At 40.6% G+C, this 20,367-nt stretch overlaps 1 protein-coding gene across 2 annotated transcripts in view; it reads right to left on the bottom strand.

Moving 5' to 3' along the window:
- The window catches only part of MTMR6 (myotubularin related protein 6), a 36,169-nt gene extending 17,723 nt beyond the window's left edge, over positions 1-18,446 (bottom strand). For both annotated transcript variants that reach the window (XM_029936941.1, XM_029936942.1), the window contains exons 1-5: positions 18,283-18,446; positions 7,479-7,595; positions 3,153-3,315; positions 1,206-1,363; positions 593-721 (exon numbers count right to left, since the gene is read on the bottom strand). In XM_029936941.1, the coding sequence (XP_029792801.1) occupies positions 593-721; positions 1,206-1,363; positions 3,153-3,315; positions 7,479-7,595; positions 18,283-18,306 (591 nt within the window). In that variant the 5' untranslated portion in view covers positions 18,307-18,446. The remainder of the gene's footprint in view (positions 1-592; positions 722-1,205; positions 1,364-3,152; positions 3,316-7,478; positions 7,596-18,282) is intronic.
- Between the last annotated feature and the right edge of the window lie 1,921 nt (positions 18,447-20,367).

Here is a 20,367-nt window from a genome sequence, read left to right as displayed (position 1 = left end):
AAAAAAAAAAAAAAAAAAAAAAAAAAAAAAAGAGATCCTCGTGGGGATTTCAGGCATAGGAAGCCCCTGACTATGGCGCCTCGCGGCCTACCACTACGAGCTGCAGGGAGTTCTGCTGTAACGGGCAGTCCCCGGCACAGCATCTCAGCCTCCTCTGCCTCTTCACACTGAAAAGTCCTTCGGATTTGAAGAGCTTGCTATAAAAACTGAGAGCCGGAAATACCCTTGGTTCTCTTCCTTTCCTTAGTTGGCTTGTCCAGACTATCTGGTTTCCCCCAGTACAAGCGGAGCGAAAGAGAATCACAGGGAAGCAGCAGCACCTATCTGCGCGTTACTCCTATGGCTTCCAGGTCACTGAAGGAGGGCGGGAGAGGACAGAAAGATGACAAGTAGGAAAGTTTCTATATTTCTGGGTACTTCTGTTTTAAAATTTCAAAAACGAAATCAAGGGAAAAGCCAGCACTTCTCTATCGACATTGTAATAATGACCTCTTAATGTAACAGCGAGCCTCTTTAGGAGGCTTAAACCTGAACCGGGATTACACCTCATTTGTAAACTAGAAGAAGAAAACAGAAACTCTTGTTTTCTCACCTCTTTATGTCCATGGTAGTAGGAAAGCACCGGGAACCTTCCCTTGCTCCGGAACTTGGAACTACCCACGATTATTGGCTTACTCGCTATGCGGGGAACATAAAGTTCTCTGGGGTAAGTTTCACAAATCTGTAAAAATCAAATACAACATCACCAGGCTTTTCACAGTTCAAACACCATGAGGTTAAAAACTACCTTTAATAACCTTGCAAACGTATCAAATGCAAGTGCAGCACACATCCGGACAGACAACTTGCTGCCGTGACAGTCTCTGGTCCTAACATCTCCTCAACTTTTCCCCAGAAGGTTGCTAAGTCGAAATAAATCTGAGAAAGACAAATACCATAGGATTTCACTCATACATGGAATTTAAGAAATGAAACAAATGAGCAAAGGGGGAAAAGAGAGAGACTGAGAGACAAGCCAGGAAACAGACTCTTAACTACAGAGAACAAACCGACTGTAACTGGAGGGGCCGCGGGGGGGGGGGTCACGCAGGAGACGGGGATTAAGGCACTTGGATGAGGACCCTGTTCACCTGAAACTATTACCCTGTACGCTGACTCACTGGAGTTTAAACAAAAACAACAAAAAAGGTCGCTCTCTAAGTTACCTTATATTCTCGGTTGGCATCAGACAGCTGCCAGTTTGAATTTGGCACTCCCATCCTCGCATACTCCTGGGCAAGGTCAATGCGCTGCCAGCCCTGCAGCCGTTCTGCATCGTTTTGTTTGGGATTGTAGGAGAACGCGTAGAGATCTTCGTATTTGGCTAGAGTGTACAAAATACAGGACTGTTAAGATGCTACTGTTGTAGAGCTTATAGTTAAAATTTCAGTTTTACACCTTCATTTTTTCTTTAAAATTTTCAAAGAGATAACGAATACTTGAAAATATTTGAACTTAATAGTTTCCCAGTTCTTTAATTCACATGATTATATCTAAAGGGATATGTATCAGAGATTTAATTTATTTCATCAGCAAAAGCTAATAAACACTATTTTTATATTAAAATAGCCTAGTGTAATATTTTTTTCTTAAAAGTAGAATTTTAATGATGCAGACACTTCTCACCCACCATTCTTCCCAAATGAGAAGTGAAATGAAAACACTCATGCTATGATAACAGACGAGAGGAGGCACACGGAACATGAAACTGCACATCTGCTCCTAGCTGACGGTCCTGACAACAGTGGCGGTGGCTGTACAGAGCTGCAGAGAGCCCTTATTCCTGACCAACGGTAAGTCCCTAAAGTGACAGAACACCTTTACTGTAAGATTTGGCTTGAGACAACGGGATAAATGCTACAGGCTTCGTGTTAGGAGAGAAGGGTGTACACACACCTGCTCCTAGACCACTGCAGTCAGGTGTGCAACACAAACGTACATTTAGGAACCAGTGTGCCTGGTCTCCCCGGGGAGATCTATCTCATTCAAGTCATGCTGGGGGAAGGAAGCCTCCAGATCCTGAAGGGTAAACAGTGATAGGATTCCTCCTTCAGGCCTATATGCCTCTCACTCCTACCTCTGCTAAAGTTCAATTCACCCTCTTTCTCCTTTGGTGATCTCCCTTATGTTCCACTCTGGTCAATTAAATGTATTAGTCCCACTGCTACCCAAGGAGCCCAATCTACCTTAACTTCTCATTTAGCAACCAATTTCCAAGTCATTCCCCTTGGTTGTGGGATACCCACTTGAAAACAACAACAACAACAAAAACCTGTCGTTTTGGCTACCAATAAACTTTAAAAACAGTAACATAAATCTATGCTTTTTAAAATCTGTGCTCTGAATGCTTCACTTTTTCTTGACTCTTACCCCTTCTTTGGAAACCATTCTTAAAAGTTAGATAAGAAGCAGCTAATTATTTCTAAGCCATATTGTTTGGAATAGAATGCACAATAACTTAAGAGTCACTTAAAGTATATACCCAAGGGATACAAAAATACAGATTTGAAGGGGTACATGTTTATAGCATTACTGACAATAGCCAAATTATGGAAAGAGCCCAAATGTCCATCCACTGATGAATGGATTGTGTATACACACACACACACACACACACAGACACAATGTAGTATTACTCAGCCATCAAAAAGAATGAAATCTTACTATTTGCAACAATGTGAATGGAGCTAGAATGTATTATGCTAAGCAAAATAAGTCATTTTGAGAAAGACAAATATATGATTTCACTTGTACGTGGAATTTAAGAAACAGAACAGATGAATATATGGGAAAGGGGGGGAAGAGCTGAGAGAGAAGCTCTTAAGAGATTCTTAAAGACAAAGAATAAACTGTGGGTTGACGGAGGGAGGTGGGTTAGATGGGTGGTGGGCACTAAAAAGGCACTTGTGATGAGCACTGGGTGTTAAGTGATGGATCACTGAATTCTACTCCTGAAACCAATATTGCACTGTATGTGAACTAACTAGAATTTAAAGTCACACACACACACACACGCGCGCGAGTAACATAAAGCATAAAGTAACAATGAGATATTAAGTGTCTTAGATAATACATCACAAAATTAAGTAAGCTTTGGTTTCTAATAACAGTACCTTGTTTTGACAGTTGTAGCAAAGAATTGTAAATATCATGGCAATCTCTTTCTCTGGGAACAATAAAATGCACAATCCTGAAGTTCTTGCACTGAATCACAAGTGGGCATCCAGAAGTAGTCAAAGCTAGTTTCTCTACTAAGGCAATATGGTGATGCAATATCTACAGCATGAAAAAAACATTGGATCAGCATCATAAAAAAAAAGTACTAAATATCATATTCCCTCCCAGAGTGCATAAATGTTAGAAATGCCCTCTTCAAATAAAGTATTCAAAATCTGTGACTGAATGCCTGAGCCAGAACTATGCTTCGATACTTCCTCCATCACTCCACATACTCGATACATCATCTGCCCCCAAGAACTGCATCTCCCACATATCTCTGTAGCCTACACCTCTCCATGTCCACAGTCACTCCTCTCGCTGCAATGGTCCCATTGTTTCTCACCTGAATAACTGTAAATAGCCTCCTACATGCTCTCTCTCTACTCTTGACAGCCGCAACTCCATTTTCTACAGGGCAGGTGATGACCATTAAAACATAATTTAAAAAACAGCAATCTAGGGGTGCCTGGGTGGCTCAGTAAGTTAAGCGTCTGACTTTGGCTCAGGTCATGATCTCATGGTTCGTGGGTTCGAGCCCCACGTCAGGCTCTGTGCTGACAGCTAGCTCAGAGCCTGGAGCCTGTCTTCAGATTCTGCGTCTCCCTCTCTCTCTGACCCTCCCCTGCACACACTGTCTCTCTCTGTCTCTCAAAAAAAAAAAAAATTAAAAGAAAACATTAAAAAAATTAAAAAAATATCAGCAATCTAGTCATGTCATTTTCCAGACTCTAGGTTCTAGACTCATTTCAAGTCCTTCCCCACAACAAGTTCAAGTGACAAGAGCCCTCTTTTGGCTCCTCAAATGTATCAGCCTCCTTTATACACACTCAGTTGTTCTTACTAACTGGCAAACTGTAGCCCTGCCTCTTCCCCTAAGAACTTCGAGTACTCTTTCTGGCCTTTGCTTAAACCTCACCACCAAGAAAACAGCCTGACAACCCCATGGCCTTTCCCAAGTAAGTTAGGTCCTCTCCATTTTCTTATCCCTTATCGGCCTATACTTTTCAGTCACAGCACTTAGAACACGAGTAATTCCTTCCATAGTAAATGTCTATTTCTCCAGTGTGGTGCTGGAAACTTCAAAGGAACAACACTACAGCTAAGTTGAGAACCACTCTATCTCTAGCACCTAACACAGTATTGGGAGCATTACAGCGACCCTCCTCAAATAAAATAAAGTTTCAAATGTTTTATCTCATACATCCAAACTTAAAATCTTACGAAACCAGCAATACAGGTGTCCCTGCTTATACCTGTATCACAATGCAGGTTTCCTGGCTGAATAAACAGAAAGTCCTACTATAAACTCAATACTTGTTGGCATTTTAAACATACAATTATCATTCATATGAGTTCTAATATTCTGTTTGCTACTAAAAAAAGTTTTCTTTTTCTCAATACCATCCCTATTAATTTAAAGGAGTTTTTTAAATGTTTATTTAAAAGAGCAAGCAGGGGAGGGGGAGAGAGAGGAGTCAGAGAATCTCAAGCAGGCTCTGCACTCAGTGAAAAGCCCAACGCAGGGCTCAAACTCATGAACTGTGTGTGAGATGATGATCTAAACCAAAATCAAGAGTCCAACATTTAACTGACTCAGCCACCTGGGCACCCCTAATTTAAAATATTTATAGAAAAGTTTTCTGGAAAATAAAAGATCTTAAGAATCAGAGCAGGTTCCTGAATGATAAAATTCAATCATGACAAGAAATAAATTCATCCCAAATTAATCTAAAACTTTAATGTAATTCCAGTACAAAATTCCAAACTGCTTTTTGCCTCTTTTTGTGGCAAGGTAAGAGACAGCTGATTACCTATATATCATACACACATATTATAGAATTATAATATTAAATGCTGATATTATTAATCATTAATTATACATATTTTCTTAAGTTCACATGCAAGATTAAACTGATAATATAATCAGGAAAAGCTTAAAAAAGACTTAATGAGTAAAGACTTTGTTCTATAGACATTAAAAGTATACACAACACATATTTAACACACGCTACACATGTATAGCTCAAACTTATAGCTAACATTTAGCACTATTAACATTTATATTAGCAGGCCTGTGCCAAGTTACTCAAAGTGATCTAATAGTAACATCTAAATAGAGAATAAGAGACAATAAGCTGAGGCCCAAAATTATTTGCAAGAAGAAAGCACTGAAGAGACCTGGCTCTGCTGCTAATTAGTTACATGATTTTGAAAGAAAAATCATCTGTAAAATGAGAAAAAAGATTAAAAAGTTGGTACCTCTCTTTCTAGACCTAAAATGCCTTACTGATCGGAAGGCGTTTTAAAGACAATAATGGGAGAGAACAACACAGATGTTCTTCGCTGCCCCTAAAATTATGTCCCCAACATTGGCAAGAGGAGGTCTATGGGAAACCTCCAGGTGTGTTGCTAGGAGATGGGTAACATACTGAGAAGGTAGTAGGACAGATGGACAAAGCAGGGGTAGACAGAGCGGATGATAGCATGACTAGCGATTTCACATGGCCCTGCTAGGGGAGCCTTCCTGGCAGCTCCCGGGCCAGCACTGCCTGGGGAAGAGGGCAGGGCCTCTGGGGACCTGTAGGGACCACAACGAGGGAGTACAACTTCTCCTAGATCAACATCTCAGGGAAGGATCTTGACTTACTTATTGCAATCACATATCAACTGGGTGGCCGTCCTGGGAAAATCAAGAGTACAATAAAAGAGAGATTACATTAAAAAGCTAGAGTGAACAAAGGAATGTGCTAGTGGTGCAGTGTAAGCAATCAAAGTAATCAAAGTAAGTAATCAAAACAGACTAGAGAGCTTAAAAGCAGGCCCTTGCTTTATTCATCAGAGTTGACACTACACAGTAATGCAGTGAACCACCAATAAATGGTGCCAGTGTCTGTACGAGAAGAAAATAAAAATGAATCCCTAAGTCATATCATCCACCAAAATATTTCCCGGATGTATTAACAACTTATACTTGAAATACAAAATGTAAGCTTTTAGAAAAAAAAAATTGGGGACTCTTTATGACTTTAAGAATTCCTTAAGTCACAAAACAGCATAAACCATAAAAGAAAAAATGAAAACCTTAATTCATTAAAACTTTAAACTTTAGTTCAGGGGCGCCTGGGTGGCTCAGTCGGTTAGGCATCCGGCTTCAGCTCAGGTCAGATCCCACGGTTCGTGGGTTTGAGCCCCACGTCGGGCTCTGTGCTGACAGCTAGCTCAGAGCCTGGAGCCTGTTTCGGATTCTGTGTCTCCCTCTCTCTCTGACCCTCCCCTGCTCCAGCTGTCTCTCTCTGTCTCTCAAAAATAAAATAAAAAGCAATAAAAAAAAAATTTTTTTTAATAAAAAAATAAAAAAATAAACTTTAGTTCAAAGATGCATACACACAAGGCAATCCACATACTCAGAGAAGTTGTCTACAACACGCATACCTGACAAAACATTCAAAACCAGAATTCTTATAAAGCCTGTAAAAGGATAAACAGCCCAACAGAAAAAGAAAAGGAAACCTAAAGGCCAAAATATCTGAAAGGACAACTTCCTCATCATCAGTAAATTAAAATCACAATTGCACATCCACCAGAGAGGCCAACATTTTAAAGCTGACAATGTCAATGTCACTGATGATGGTGGACGAGTCACACTCCAGTGAGAATATTTTGAAACAATTTTGGAGAGGCGCCACTCTTTGTGAAGGAAAATATGCACTTATCTAAGCCCCATTAATTTTACTCTTGGCCAGATGCCTCCGAGAGACTCTGGTACAGATATAGGAAGAAACAGATACAGGATACCCATTACTATACTGCTTGATGTACAATCACTCACTTCAAAAAATACTGTAATTGCAATTTGGTATAAAGATACCATGGAATATGCCATTCGGTCTATTAAACATTAAACATGTGCATAAATTATTTACATTTTTAAAATTTAAAAGGAACAAGTAGGCATTTTATAACTATTTATGCAGATAAAAAGAGTCTTGCTATATCCTATAAAAGAGGCTCACATTCCATTTGGTATCTTTGTTTTATTGGGAGGGAGGGTAGCAGTGATCAGGTGACTTTGAAAAATATCTTGTTGAAAACAGGTAACCAATGATTAAATTACTTGTACATGACCAAAATAAAACAGCACAGCTACAGGCAAAGTCCATCAGTATAAGAATTCTTATAAAGCCTGTAAAAGGTAAGCAGGACAGCAGACTTCTTCTTACCCAGGTTTCTTTCTGATGAGAGTCTATAAATAATAGATGTGTGGCTGTGAGATAGAGTGTTCCTGTTAGTGACTTGTTGCTGGTACTGAATCGGTCAAGTAATTTCACTTGCTCAACCTAAAAAAAAAAAAGAAAAGATGTTATTTCTCATTTCAAAAGTAATACAAATTCTTTGTTATCCCAGGATTTAAATGATCGTTTTCAAGTGTTTTTCCTCTTTGTATTCAAAAACATGAGTTTATTTAATGTTGCACGTTAAATGTCATGTTTCTTGAGGAATATGTACACTGTAGGTAACCTGGGTACTATTTTGAATTAAAATTATAAGCGATACAGGAACTCTGTAAAAAAAATATTATGTGGAACAGAAAAGGAAGCACATGGTATAAATAAACAGAAACAGTTTTTGTATCCAAGAGTTCAGAAATTTTAAGTTGGCAGGTTAAGTGATAAATATATAAGATTATTAACTAGGGTCATGGAGGTAAATTACCAGAAAAATTAAATGAGGAAACAGTTAACGGTTGCAAACTCCAACTTACTTTCTCTATTCTCCTCACCACTCCACCCAAGACAATGTTTTGTGGCCAGCTCTGTGCTTTTACTCAGACCGGTCTCCCTTCTGCTTGGCTAAGGGCTAAGCACTCTACAAGGCTCCATGATGCCCGGCCTCCTGACTGGAATACTTCTCCAAAAATTAACTGATTAATGTCTCAGCTTCGTAGTTCCTCCTGGCTCCGAATTCCCCGTCACAGATTATGTCATATGCTGCTTCTGTGTTCTCTGGTGGCTGAGCAGTGAGGTACGTAGTATTTAACAGTAAACACCCACACATGCCGTGTGCCCCCCACCCCCACCCCCCCCACACACAGAGGGTTGCCACCGGGGAGTGAGGTTAGAGTTGGCCAGGAATGTGCAGAATAATACTGTTTCGAAAACACAGTATTTATTGCTGTCCACACTCATGGGGAGGGAAAAAAAAGTAAAACGACCATTACCAATTTAATATTTTAATCCACAGCTCTAACAGTAGGCTGTAGATAATTCTTTAACCTGTGTGTCTTCAAAACCAAATGACTAACAATTATCTCATTAATTCTATACTTTTCCCACACATATTTTTTTCCTTACCAAAACTGAAGAATAAATGCCCCCATTATGAAATTAGGAATCTCCAATATAATAACTACCATGTAAAACCCTAACTAGCTTCTCACAAAGAAATTTAATTCCAGGGATTTTTACCTATAACAGCTGCTGTCCAAATAAGTTAAAACTTTAAGTGTAAAAATAAAGTGCCTGTTTTTGATAGAAATTTGTATTTGCATGATTAAGGCAATGAATTGAGTTTTAACACTTTCTTCTGGAAACTTAAGAGAGATGATCTAATTTATGTAGCTCAGGCCTGACAGTTGATTTGACAGACCAAAACTGTCAGAGCATCATACTCTTTGTCCTCCTTGTCCTTTATAAAAGACCACAGGAAAGCTTCCTTCTTATAAACCTGTATGAAGATTTTTCTTGGAGATCAGCATTTATGTCATTGTTTAGGACCCTTTCGTCCTTAGTCCTTAGAGAAAATTTGAACTTCATTATACAACAAGCTTTGAATCAAAACAAATTTAAACACTTTCAGAACAATGGGATCAGCTCCCATTCAGCGCCCTTCCATTGTGCTAGCCTTGGCTGCCAACCAGCTGCAGTTTCCACACTATAAAATCTCACCTTCGTCTCTCTGAAGCTTTGAGAGCAAAGTGCTAATGGCACCGAAGAGAAGAGGATCAATGAATATACATGGAAATAACGGTTACTATACGGTGTCAACTACTCAAGCATTTGTGCCACTTTACACACTACTCTAAAAAAGGATATTGACAAGTAGTTTAAAGGGAGTAGGGGCTGATGTCATTACCACTTATTTAATTGAACAGTAAGCTGTTCTTAAGTCCATATGAAGTTTTTTAATCTGTGGGTGTTTAACAGGTCATAAATATTTCTTGTTCTGCTCCAATCATAAACTGTAAACGATAACCTCTTGACCAGGCACGAATCATCTACACACAATTATCCACATGCAAAACAATCACCACTTTTTATCTGGATGTTCGCCCTCATCGAGCCATCTCCTATTTGTCACTATTCTTCTGCAGCTCTTATCCACGGTCATTATTTTAGCTGTACATTACTGACTCCCCATACTAAATGCCTAACTCTGAGCTCTCTTGATTTACACTGTTGTATATATAATAACAGTAATAGTTCCTGACATAGTATTGAGGTCTTATTATGTGGCCAGTAGTATGATAAGCGCTTAACATAACATTATTTCTCTACTTTTCACAATTCCTATGTGGTACTAGTCTTCATATAAAAAATGAGACTTAGAGAAGTTAAACGTCCCAACACCACACAGCCAGTAACAGCCTATAAGTGGAAGAGCACTGAATAGGAATAGTCTGATTCCTGAGCACCCTCCCACCATGCTCTTCTGCTCTACTTGAATGTCTAAAGAGTTATGTGAAGCATTCCAAAGAAGAAACTGATTTTCCCTCACCCCTCACAAATGGGTTCCTAATCCTGTATTTCTGATCTGAGTTAGTATTACGCCATCCTCATCTAGTCACCCACATTAGAAATCTGGGACTCATCCTATGACCCCCAATGTTCAACTAATCACCAATTCCTACCAATTTAATGGCCTACAAAATCTAAAAATCTGCACCTTCCATTACTATTAGAGTAGTTACTATGATATAATAAAAGCTGTTGTTCATGTATCCATCTCTCCCACTCAAGTTTTAACATATCCCAGGGCAAGAACTGCCTCTTTTTTTTTTTTTTAAATAAAGTGGGGTTTTTTAAATGTTTATTTTGAGAGAGAAAGGGAGAAAGAGAGAAAGAGAGATCAAGGATCAAGCGCAAGGAGGGGAGGGGTAGAGAAAGAGAGGGACAGAGGATCCACAGCAGGCTCTGTGCTGACAGCAGACAGCCAGATGCGGGGCTTGAACTCATGGACCAGGAGATTATAACCTGAGCCAAAGTCAGAAGCTTAACTGATTAGGCCACCCAGGCACCCCAAGAACTGCCTCCTATTTATGGCTGACTACCTAATGACTAGTAGAGCATCTGACACAATAAATGTTTGTTAAACGAAAGTAAACAGCCACAGAGAAATTTCTCAAAGGAGGACATAGAAGGTGCTCACAATTTACCAGTGGTCTCTTTTGCTGAAATCATGTTAAGGGATTTATTATGTAAAATTCAGTAATTTACGCCTAAATGAACAACCTTAAAATAAATGGAAAACTTTCTGAGAGAGTTCAGCTTTTTGTGCTGGTAAATACATGTGTGGACTCTCAGTCTGCTATGCCCCCCACATCACCCAGTTAGGACAAAGGCACTCTTCCTCTAGAGCTGTGTAACACTACACTGTTCTTTCAGGGTGGTCTATCGAGATTGGAAATTTAGGTTAAAAATACGCTTCCTGGGGCACCTGAGTGGCTCAGTCAGTTAAGTGTCTGACTCTTGATCTCAACTTAGATCTCGATCTCAGGGTCACATGTTCAGGCCCCATGTTGGGCTCCATGTTGAATGTGGATCCTACTTAAAAAAACAAACTCTTCCTAACATTCCAAGTCTATTTCTTGATTCCCTGTTATTTCTATATCCAAAATTATCTGCAATTCCACTTATTAGACCTCTAATTCTGGCTACCTACACACAAGTCCCAAAGCCTACCAATTCATCTGAATCCTCTCCAAAATTCTACCTAAATATAAATCCTAAGCCCCACTCAACTACATTCAGTCACCTCAGAAGATGGAGACCAAGAATATAAATATACATGTGTGTGTGAGTGTGTGTGTGTGTATTATTTTTTCTAAAAATCTGTATTTTTAAGAAGCTCACCAGGTCATTTTTATGTAACATTTTTATGTATTTCTTCTAACTTTAACTCCAAATTAATCCTTCTTGCTCTGAACTCACATTAGACTAGGTTCCTTTTTTATCTTTATGCTCTTTTCTCAAATATTTAAGGCTCCAGCTTGTGTAGTCCCCGTACTTTTTAAAAGAGCTTATTACAACTGTGGTCCCTTAAAATACATAACTGCATTATGGATATATACATACACTCCCCCATCCTCCCTCCATGCATACACACACATCTTTGAAGAACACAGAAAAAGGGGCATCTGGGGGGCTCAGTCGGTTAAGCATGTAACTTTGGCTCGGGTCATGATCTCATGGTTCATGAGTTCGAGCCCCATGTGAGGCTCTGTGCTGACAGCTCAGAGTCTGAAGCCTGCTTCAGGTTCTATGTCTCCCTCTCTCTGTACCTCCCCCGACTCTCTCTCAAAATAAATAAACACTAAAAAAAATTATGAAGAACATAGGAAGAACATACATATAAATATATATTATAAAGAAAGAGTGTTTACTAACTGACTCAACAAAAATTTACTGGCTATCAACTAAAGTCAACTTGTCTGGGTCTCACTTTCTTTATCTGTAAAATAAGGACAAATAATCACTCCCTTGAGGGCTGCAGTAAGGTTGGATGATAAACATAGCTACTTTATCCCAAGGATGCTTAAAAAACAGTAAGCAATAAAATGCTCAAATGTTTGCAAAAATTACTACTGTTATTAAGTTAGCAAGCTGATAACGTCTGACAGTCCTCTATATTAAACTAAAGTCAAGTGCAAACGGAGAAAGGAAGGAGGAGACACATGGACTTTAAAAGCAAATTCAATATTCTAATGCGTGCTACAGTTGGGAAAAAGTTATGTTTTCCTAATATTGAAAGCAAGGCTCAACACAATTTCCTTAACTAAGACACAGAAAATACAGAATTCTTAATAGAGGAGCCAGAACACAAAAGGGGAGGGGCATAACACTCATTTGATGAAAAAGCAACGCCTGTTAAGGTAGAGCATCTGTGATACTGTAGCTAAAAGGAAACAAAGGGAGGATTTTAAGTACAGTAGCCCATGATCCAATACAGTTTTTAAGATCTTTCCAATGGTAACGTGGAGAAAATATTGAGTAGAGACGAGACGAGACGGGAGGAGGGTAACTGGATAAGAGGCTAATGAAGTGATCCAAGGGTGCCTGGGAGAGATGTGATAAAGTCCTGGATTAAGCCACACTACACAGGATAAAGAGGAAGCCTGTCGTGAGATAACAAAACCGAGGTGAGAAGGAAGGAGAAATAGAGAAATAGAGGCTTCTTGGTGATGTTAATCTTATCAGACTGGTTGCCATCCACTAAGATAAGGTATAAAAAGAAATGTTCATCGGAAAGAAGAGACTACATATGACTTTAATAAACTGAGGATTATTTACCTTAGTAAATTCAAAATTACATTCAAACCAGAAAATATAATAGAAAAATCATTACGTGACTGCCTTAATATGGCGATCGCTATATGGATGTGACAGATAATAAAATTAATCTGAACATTGGTCCAAAACATTTATTTAGTACTTTAGGTTCTGGAGAAACGTCAGGTTCTGAGAAAATTTACTGATTATTCTGTTCTTTGCTGCAAATCCTAAGATGAATGTAAAAAACAAAGGAAATCAGGACTTTTTCTTTGGTAAAATTATCAGCATACAAATTTCAAACCCGGAGACTCAGCCAATTTCTGAACACCAACTGCTGCCTCACATTTCCCTTTTTCACCAAGGAACTAAAAGTACTTCACAGATGTTGCCACAGATGGTCCCCAGTGTTTTCCTGGAAATGTTTTCAGTCGGGGATTGAGGGAGCAACCACAACTCTCCCAGGTCACTCACACTGAGGCCCTACAGAAATAGCCCTAGGATTCTTTAATTATAGTATTGCCATGGGCAAAGAGAGTGGGGAAGAAGAAAAAGGTTTTGGGAAAGGAAAATAAACAAAAAGAAACAGAGCAGAGAGAACAGAACTGGAAGGTAGGGTCGTTATGGTAAGGACCGAGATGCCAACACATTACTCTGAGGGCCAGTGAGCTGAACTGTTGCCAGCTTTGGGCCTGCACCTAAAGGTCCCCTCATGGTCTCAACAGGAAGTTCACATTTCAGCTGATTACAAAGCTAGAAAGGATAAACACAGGGAATCACACATACTCAGAATCTCATGCAGAGAATGCTGACACCAACTGGCCTCTGGGACAGGAAAGGACCAACGGCCGTCCTCAAAGTCTGGCATCAAACAGCTGTACTTTACAACTACCTGACAAGGTTACTGAAGTGGCAAACGCACTGTCAGGGCTCCCTGACTTGTCGTGAGCCGCCCTGTGGCCAGGTGCCCATCTGGGACCCTCAATAGCCACACTCCATCGCACTGGCATCTTTCAAAAAGAAAGAGCAACAAGTTGCCTTTGTGAAGTAGAAGATAAACCTCGAAAGGACAGAGGCTGTCCATCTTCCTTGGTTCGTGTACCCCCAGCGCCTACAATTGCGTCTAGCTGAATAAATCACCAAATGACACAGATAATAAATTCAAGGACACTTTTCAATCCTATCTTACTTTGCTTTTCCGCAGCATTGGACACAAGCTGACTTTTCACAAATGGCTTCCTGTCTCGCTCAGTAAAAGCAAAGATTTCACACTGGCCTTCATGGTGTGCCCCTGTTCCCAACTTTTACTCACTACCAATGCTCTCTCCTTCACTGCCTCCCATCAGGCCACACGGGGCCTCTTGCTGGTTCTGACGAACCAGGCATGCCCAGCAGAGGGTTCGTGCCCTTGATGTTCCCTCCGCTGGGACTCTCCCAGCCACCCCTTCCCAACCCCTGTCCTTGTGAAGATGGCTGGCTCCCTCATCACTTTCAGGTCTCTACTCAAGGGCGCTCTCTCTGTGCATTTACTATCATCTACCATATTACACATTTGACTCACTGTTTACTGTTATGTCTTCCCCAACTAGAAGACAGGTTTTGTAACGGCAGGGACTTCTGTCTGATTTACTGACCACCGTTTGCCCAGTACCTAAAATAGGACCAAGACCAAAGAAAAGGAGAGAGCAGAGGAAGAGGGAGCGAAGAAGGAAATAAGGATAGGGAAGACTGTCCCTTCTGTGACTGTCTCTTCCCATTTTATCCCTAATACTCATTCTCTGGCTCCTCTTCCTCTGCTTGCCCCTTTGTAAGGGTCTCCAGGGCTCTAACCTTCCTCTTCTCCACAGAGCCTCTACGTGGACTCCTTGCATAAACTCACCCACAAAAGAAAACATCAGTGATTGCCTAAACGCTGACAACTCCCACATCTACTCTTCCGGACCACACGTTTTCCCTGACCCTAGGCCCTCATAATCGGCCACCTACTAGACAAAAGCCCACCACCTAAGTTCCTCTCCTCCATCCCCTTTCCTTCCATTTCTACTCACACTGACCTACCTCACTATTGGAATCTCCTGATTAGACAATTACTCTGTGGGGCAGAGGAGTGTTATGGTTAAGAGAACAGAACTGGGATCAGAAAGATCTGGATTCACGTTTCCAGCGCCACCTCTTCCTCAAGAGAGCTAGCTGAGTCAGGACAAGTGATTGAATCCTCTGCAGGTTGCAGCTTTCTCACCTGTCTAATGGGATAATATTAGTGAGTCAAAATGGCCTTTTATGTGGGCAAAATGTTGCTCCCCACAGTCTATTGGCTCTTATTCTTAGCCATTCTTAGTTCTGTATATCTTTCCCTCTTTGTAACCGGTAACAAATATTTGAATACATATGTGTATGATCTTAAATTCTAATGACAAAAATGGGTAGAAAGCTAAGAACAAACTAGGCATTACTTTTGGAATAATTCACTTGAACCCTCGTCGGGTCAGATTTCATAGGACATTCTTTGTTAAACTTTAGAAAGCGGTCTTCCATATATAGCTTAGGAAAACATTCTTCCACTACGTTCTGTAAAGTTCCATTCACAAACAGCATACTGTCATTCGACATCAACAGATGATGTCAGCCAAAGCGCTGGAGCCTGGCAGGGAAAGGAGAAAGACTGTTTAAAGAACTGTCTCTGCATCCTTCCCATTGTTTCTTGGCAAGATTACCTCATTATGGTAAAATTAGAGCTCAAAGTGGTAGGAACAGCTTTGAAATGGTCTTTCCGAAATGCAAATTCACACCTTTATCTTTATTTTTAGTGATACAGTTAGTGAACCAAATGTGACCAAAATAGGATGATATTCCTAAATTTTATAGCTATAAACCCATTTAATCAGTACTCAGTCTCTGGTTTAATTAAGCAATAATTGTTTAAAAACTCACAATGACCATAAACTATACAATAAAATTGCCACATATTATTTACTTATGTCAAAAAGAGATTTGGGGAAGAAAAAGCTCTTAGGATTACTATTAGATTCATTTTTTATTTAGTATAAATGTTTTTTAGCAATTAGATTAAAGCCAGAGAAGAAAAAACCATTATGTAGTCTTTGGAGTTAGGCAAACCTTGGTTTCCATCTTAACTCCATCCCTCATGACATTATTCAACTCTTGAGTTTATTCAATCTTGCAGATTACTTCAACTCTACACGCCTATCCCCTCATCTGTAAAGGCTGATAATGTACCCAAATGGCAAAGTTATTCAAAAAATCAGTGGAAATTTTGTATAAAAGAATATATTTGTGAAATTGTAAATACTGTAAAGTAATACTGCTGCACAGGTGGCTCGGCAGACACAGAGTTGCTCAAGACATGGTCATTATGACTTTTCAAATACAGCTGTCTCAACACAGAACAAGACAATAGTTACATCCAATACAGTCAATTCTCGATCATAGTGATCAAGTCCAAAACTGCTAAGTAAACTTAAAGCCATCCACTTTTAGTTCTGAAATACAATCATTTTTGCAGTAAATTAACCATGTCCAAGTGAAGGCTATGCATTCTGGTGTAATAATGCAATTGGCTATGTTCATATCAATCTTTCAAGAATAAGCCATGACTTAAGAAAATATTACAGCAAACACAAACGCAATCATCAGAATGTAGAATGAGCTCCAAATCTATTTGGAGTGCCTGTGCCTGGGACATAACTGGGACCTGGTAACTATTTGTTTAGTTGCAGTCTACTTACAGCTGCTTAAGAGGATTCCAGAGTATTGGTGGTCCAATGCCAGAAAAACAATTCAAGTAATAAAAGAACACCAACTTGAGAAGTAATTTTAGTAGAAAATTAAATTTTGCTTCCTAAAAAGTCGTAAAAGGACCTCACTAAACCATCAGCATAGGCCCCCTGTGAAAAGCTACGGTATAATACTATACTGTCCAAACCCTGTAACCAGTACAAGAACCTGATTTGACCCATACTCTAGTCCTTTTTTCCGCCTCTGCATTTTCTACTAGTTTGGTTATTTAATTAGCCTTCTAATTTTCAAACTTCAAGTGTCACAACTTGAAAGATTATGAAGTTACTTTATCCATTCTTAAAAAAAAAAAAAAAGAAAAAGGAAAAAAAGAGGGGCGCCTGGGGGCGACCAACTTCAGCTCAGGTCATGATCTCACCGCTGGTGGGTTCCAGCCCCGAGAGTGGCTCTGTACTGACAGCTCAGCCTGGAGCCTGCTTCCGATTCTGTGTCTCCCCCTCTCTCTGCCCCTCCCTGGCTCATGCTGGGTCTTTCTGTTTCTCAGTAATAAATAAACGTTAAAAAAAATTTTTTTAAGATTTTTTTGTAAGGTATTAGTTTTTAGCATCTTCAATTTTACTATAGTATGTGCAATGTTAAAAACAAGCCCCAACAAAAATCTGTGACACTACACAAAAGTTTGTAAACATTTTAACGGCAGAGACCTCAAATTATCCTTAGAACAAATGAACATCACGGACGCCTGTTTTTCTAAATGAATGTAACTTTAGGATGCGCGGCAATTGAACAATGATTTCAGCAAAACACGAAGAGTCAGAATTCACGGTGGGTCCTCCTGATTTCGTTAGGCTCCCAGAGATCTTAAAATCACGTTACCCAGTCCTTGTCTCGGTTTGTTTTCTCCCTCCCCAAGTTGAAGCGGAACTTAACTGCTGGTAACGTAATGTGGTATTATTCTGATACCATATCCTTCGGTTTTAACCCGTGTAATGGAATTATAAGAATAAGAATACGAGTGTGTTCTTCAAAAGAAATGCCTTTCGCACCCAAATATTAAGCACAGGATTTAATCAGCTCAACTGAAAAAGAGTTTCATCTGACACTTTAAAATACGGGGATACCATTTCTCCCCCTTCTTAACTCCTCTGTTAAACTGTTCACACTAGTGACAAGTTTCGAAGCTCAGGGACGGAACACCAAATTCAAACGACTGGAGACCGGAGGCAAGAAAGTGGGGTGGAGCAGAGCGCTGATTGCAGCGTCTCCCAAACTTGCATCAAGAATCTGACACGGGACGACTCAACGTGAACAAGTGAAAGCGTGCACGGCCCCGGAATGCTGATTTGACCACCCACCCGTTTTCCGGCCCAGGGGGCGGCGAATGGATGAGAGCAGCTGAAGCTAAAACAGCTCCAGTTTTGGCCCCCCGAAAAGTGTAGCGCTGAGAGGGCGGCGACCGATCTCATGGGACTTAACCCTCAGCAGCCCAAACCAACCACACCGCAGCACCAAGGACTGGAAGCGAGACTGCCATTCCCGGGGGTGTGGAGGCCTCTGCACCCACCCCCAGCCCAACTGCCCCTACCCTCCCAGCCTAGGCCCGGGCAGGCCCGCGCGCGCGGCCGGTCCTTAGCCCCGAGCGGCCCAGCCGAGCCACCGTCGCCTCGCCCCTCTGCCGACTCAGACTACGGCCAGTGGCGACCAGCTCTCTGCGTCCGACTACCTTGGTCGTACGAATGTGCTCCATTTCGAGGCGACGCCCGCCGGCAGCCTGCTTCACAGGCGTACCATGGAGCGACAGAAGCCCGGGCGGTCACCACCACCCAGGTCCAGCAGGAACTACCAGCGGGCCAGCGCCACGGCCCTTCAGCCCGCCCCCTGGCAGCGTCAACCGCGCAGGCGCAGCTGGCGTGCGCCGTCTCCTAGAAACACTTCCCCAAACCGGCGGCCGTGAAGGGGGGGGGGGGGCGGGGACCGGCGGGGCAGAGCGTCCTCTTGGCGGAGAGAGGAGTCTCGTTCTTCCCGGGCCACCGTAGCTTCTACACCGCCCTCTGCTTGTGGAGGCTCACCATCACCTAACAGAAGGCGTCCCTCTTCTGGGCAGTGGGCAGAAGGCCAGAAATGGAGGAGAGCAGACAGCCAGAAATGGAGGAGAGCACCGCGGTCCATACTTTTCTCTGTTCAAGAATGGACCCTGTGGACATCTTTGTGTAAAGAGAATTTAGTGGGTGAGGGTGAGACAAGAAGTCACTGAAGCCCATCACCCTGCCAGTGGACAGCACCAAATTTCAACACTTTCTCTTTAGATGCAGATGTACTCAAAAGAATCTCTTCTAAGGAAATCATCAAATATATTTAGTGTAGCCTTATTTGAAACGATCAAAATTCCCCATACTGCAGAATTAGCTGGTGTCTATACACACTAGCATCCATTTAAAAATTAGACAGTAGATCCTAATACGTAAAAGCTGAGCAAATTGGAAAATCATCCACTTTTCCTAGACCTGCAAGAGAATTGAGGTTACAGGGAATATCGCTGCTCCAGAATTATAGAGGGGCAGGCAAGTACAGAGAATCACAACTAAAGTAGAAACAGAAACCCACAAGCTGCAACCTTCCTGGGCACCAATGCTGGGCAGTTTCTTTTACCTAGTAAATCATGCCCAAATATCCAGAAAAACTTAAAAGACATACTAAAGGGCAGAAAGTGTGAAGACAGATCAAGCATCAAAACCAGACTTGGATATGACAGCGATATTGGAATTACCAGACTGAAAATTTAAAAAAAAACAATTAGGATTAATATGGTAAAGGGTCTAATTTATCTGAATAAAGGAGACAACATGCAAGAACAGATGGGCAATGGAAACATAGAGATGAGAATCCTAAGGGGAAAAAAAGACAACAAAAAGAAATGCTAGAGATAAAGAATACTGCAACAGAAATGAAGAATGCCTTTGATGGACTTCTTAGTAGTCTGGACATGGCTGAGGAAAGAGAGAGCTTGAGAATACTTTAACAGAAACTTCCAAAACTAAAACACAAAGAAAACAAAGACTGGGGAAAAAAAAAAAAAGAGAACAGAATACCCAAGAACTGCAGGACATCTACAAAAGATGTAATATACAGGTAATGAACATCTGGAAAGGAAAGAAAGAAACAGAAGCAAGTATTTGAAACAATAATGTCTGAAAATTTCCCCGGAATTAATGTATGTCAAACCTCAGACCCAGTAAGCTCAGAAAACACTAAGCAGGATAGATGTCAGAAAAACTACAGATCATTCTCAAACTATAGAAAATCAAGGATAGAGAAAAAAATCCTGAAGAACCCGGAGGAAAAAAAACAGTTTACCTATACAGAAGCAAAGATAAGTATCACATATGACTTCTGATGTGAAGAGACCACACAAGCAATAAGACATTAAAGTGAAAGACTTTCTTAGATAAATAAAAATTGAGCAAGTTTGTTGCCAATAGAACTGCCTTGGGGAAAAAAATGTTAAAAGAAATTCCTTAGAGAGAAGGAAAATGATACAGGTCAGAAATTTGGATTTACATAAAGAAAGGAAGACCATTAGAGAAGGAATAAATAGAAGTAAAATAAAAACATTTCCTTATTCTTTAGTGGCGCGCACGTACTTATGTAGAAGTGAAATGAAGGACAGCAATGACACAGGAATGGGAGGGAGGAAAGAGGAATTAGGATTATTTTGTTATAAAGTACTCACACTACCAAAAAAGTATTATGCTGTAGAGGAATATTACATATCAAAAATGTTGATGCTGTATTACTGAGTGGAAAATAA

This window comes from Suricata suricatta, chromosome 4, assembly GCF_006229205.1.
Source record: "Suricata suricatta isolate VVHF042 chromosome 4, meerkat_22Aug2017_6uvM2_HiC, whole genome shotgun sequence".
Classification (NCBI taxonomy): Eukaryota; Metazoa; Chordata; class Mammalia; order Carnivora; family Herpestidae; genus Suricata; species Suricata suricatta.
Note: the sequence above shows the minus strand (reverse complement) of the source record. Positions and strands in the feature narration are given on the sequence as shown.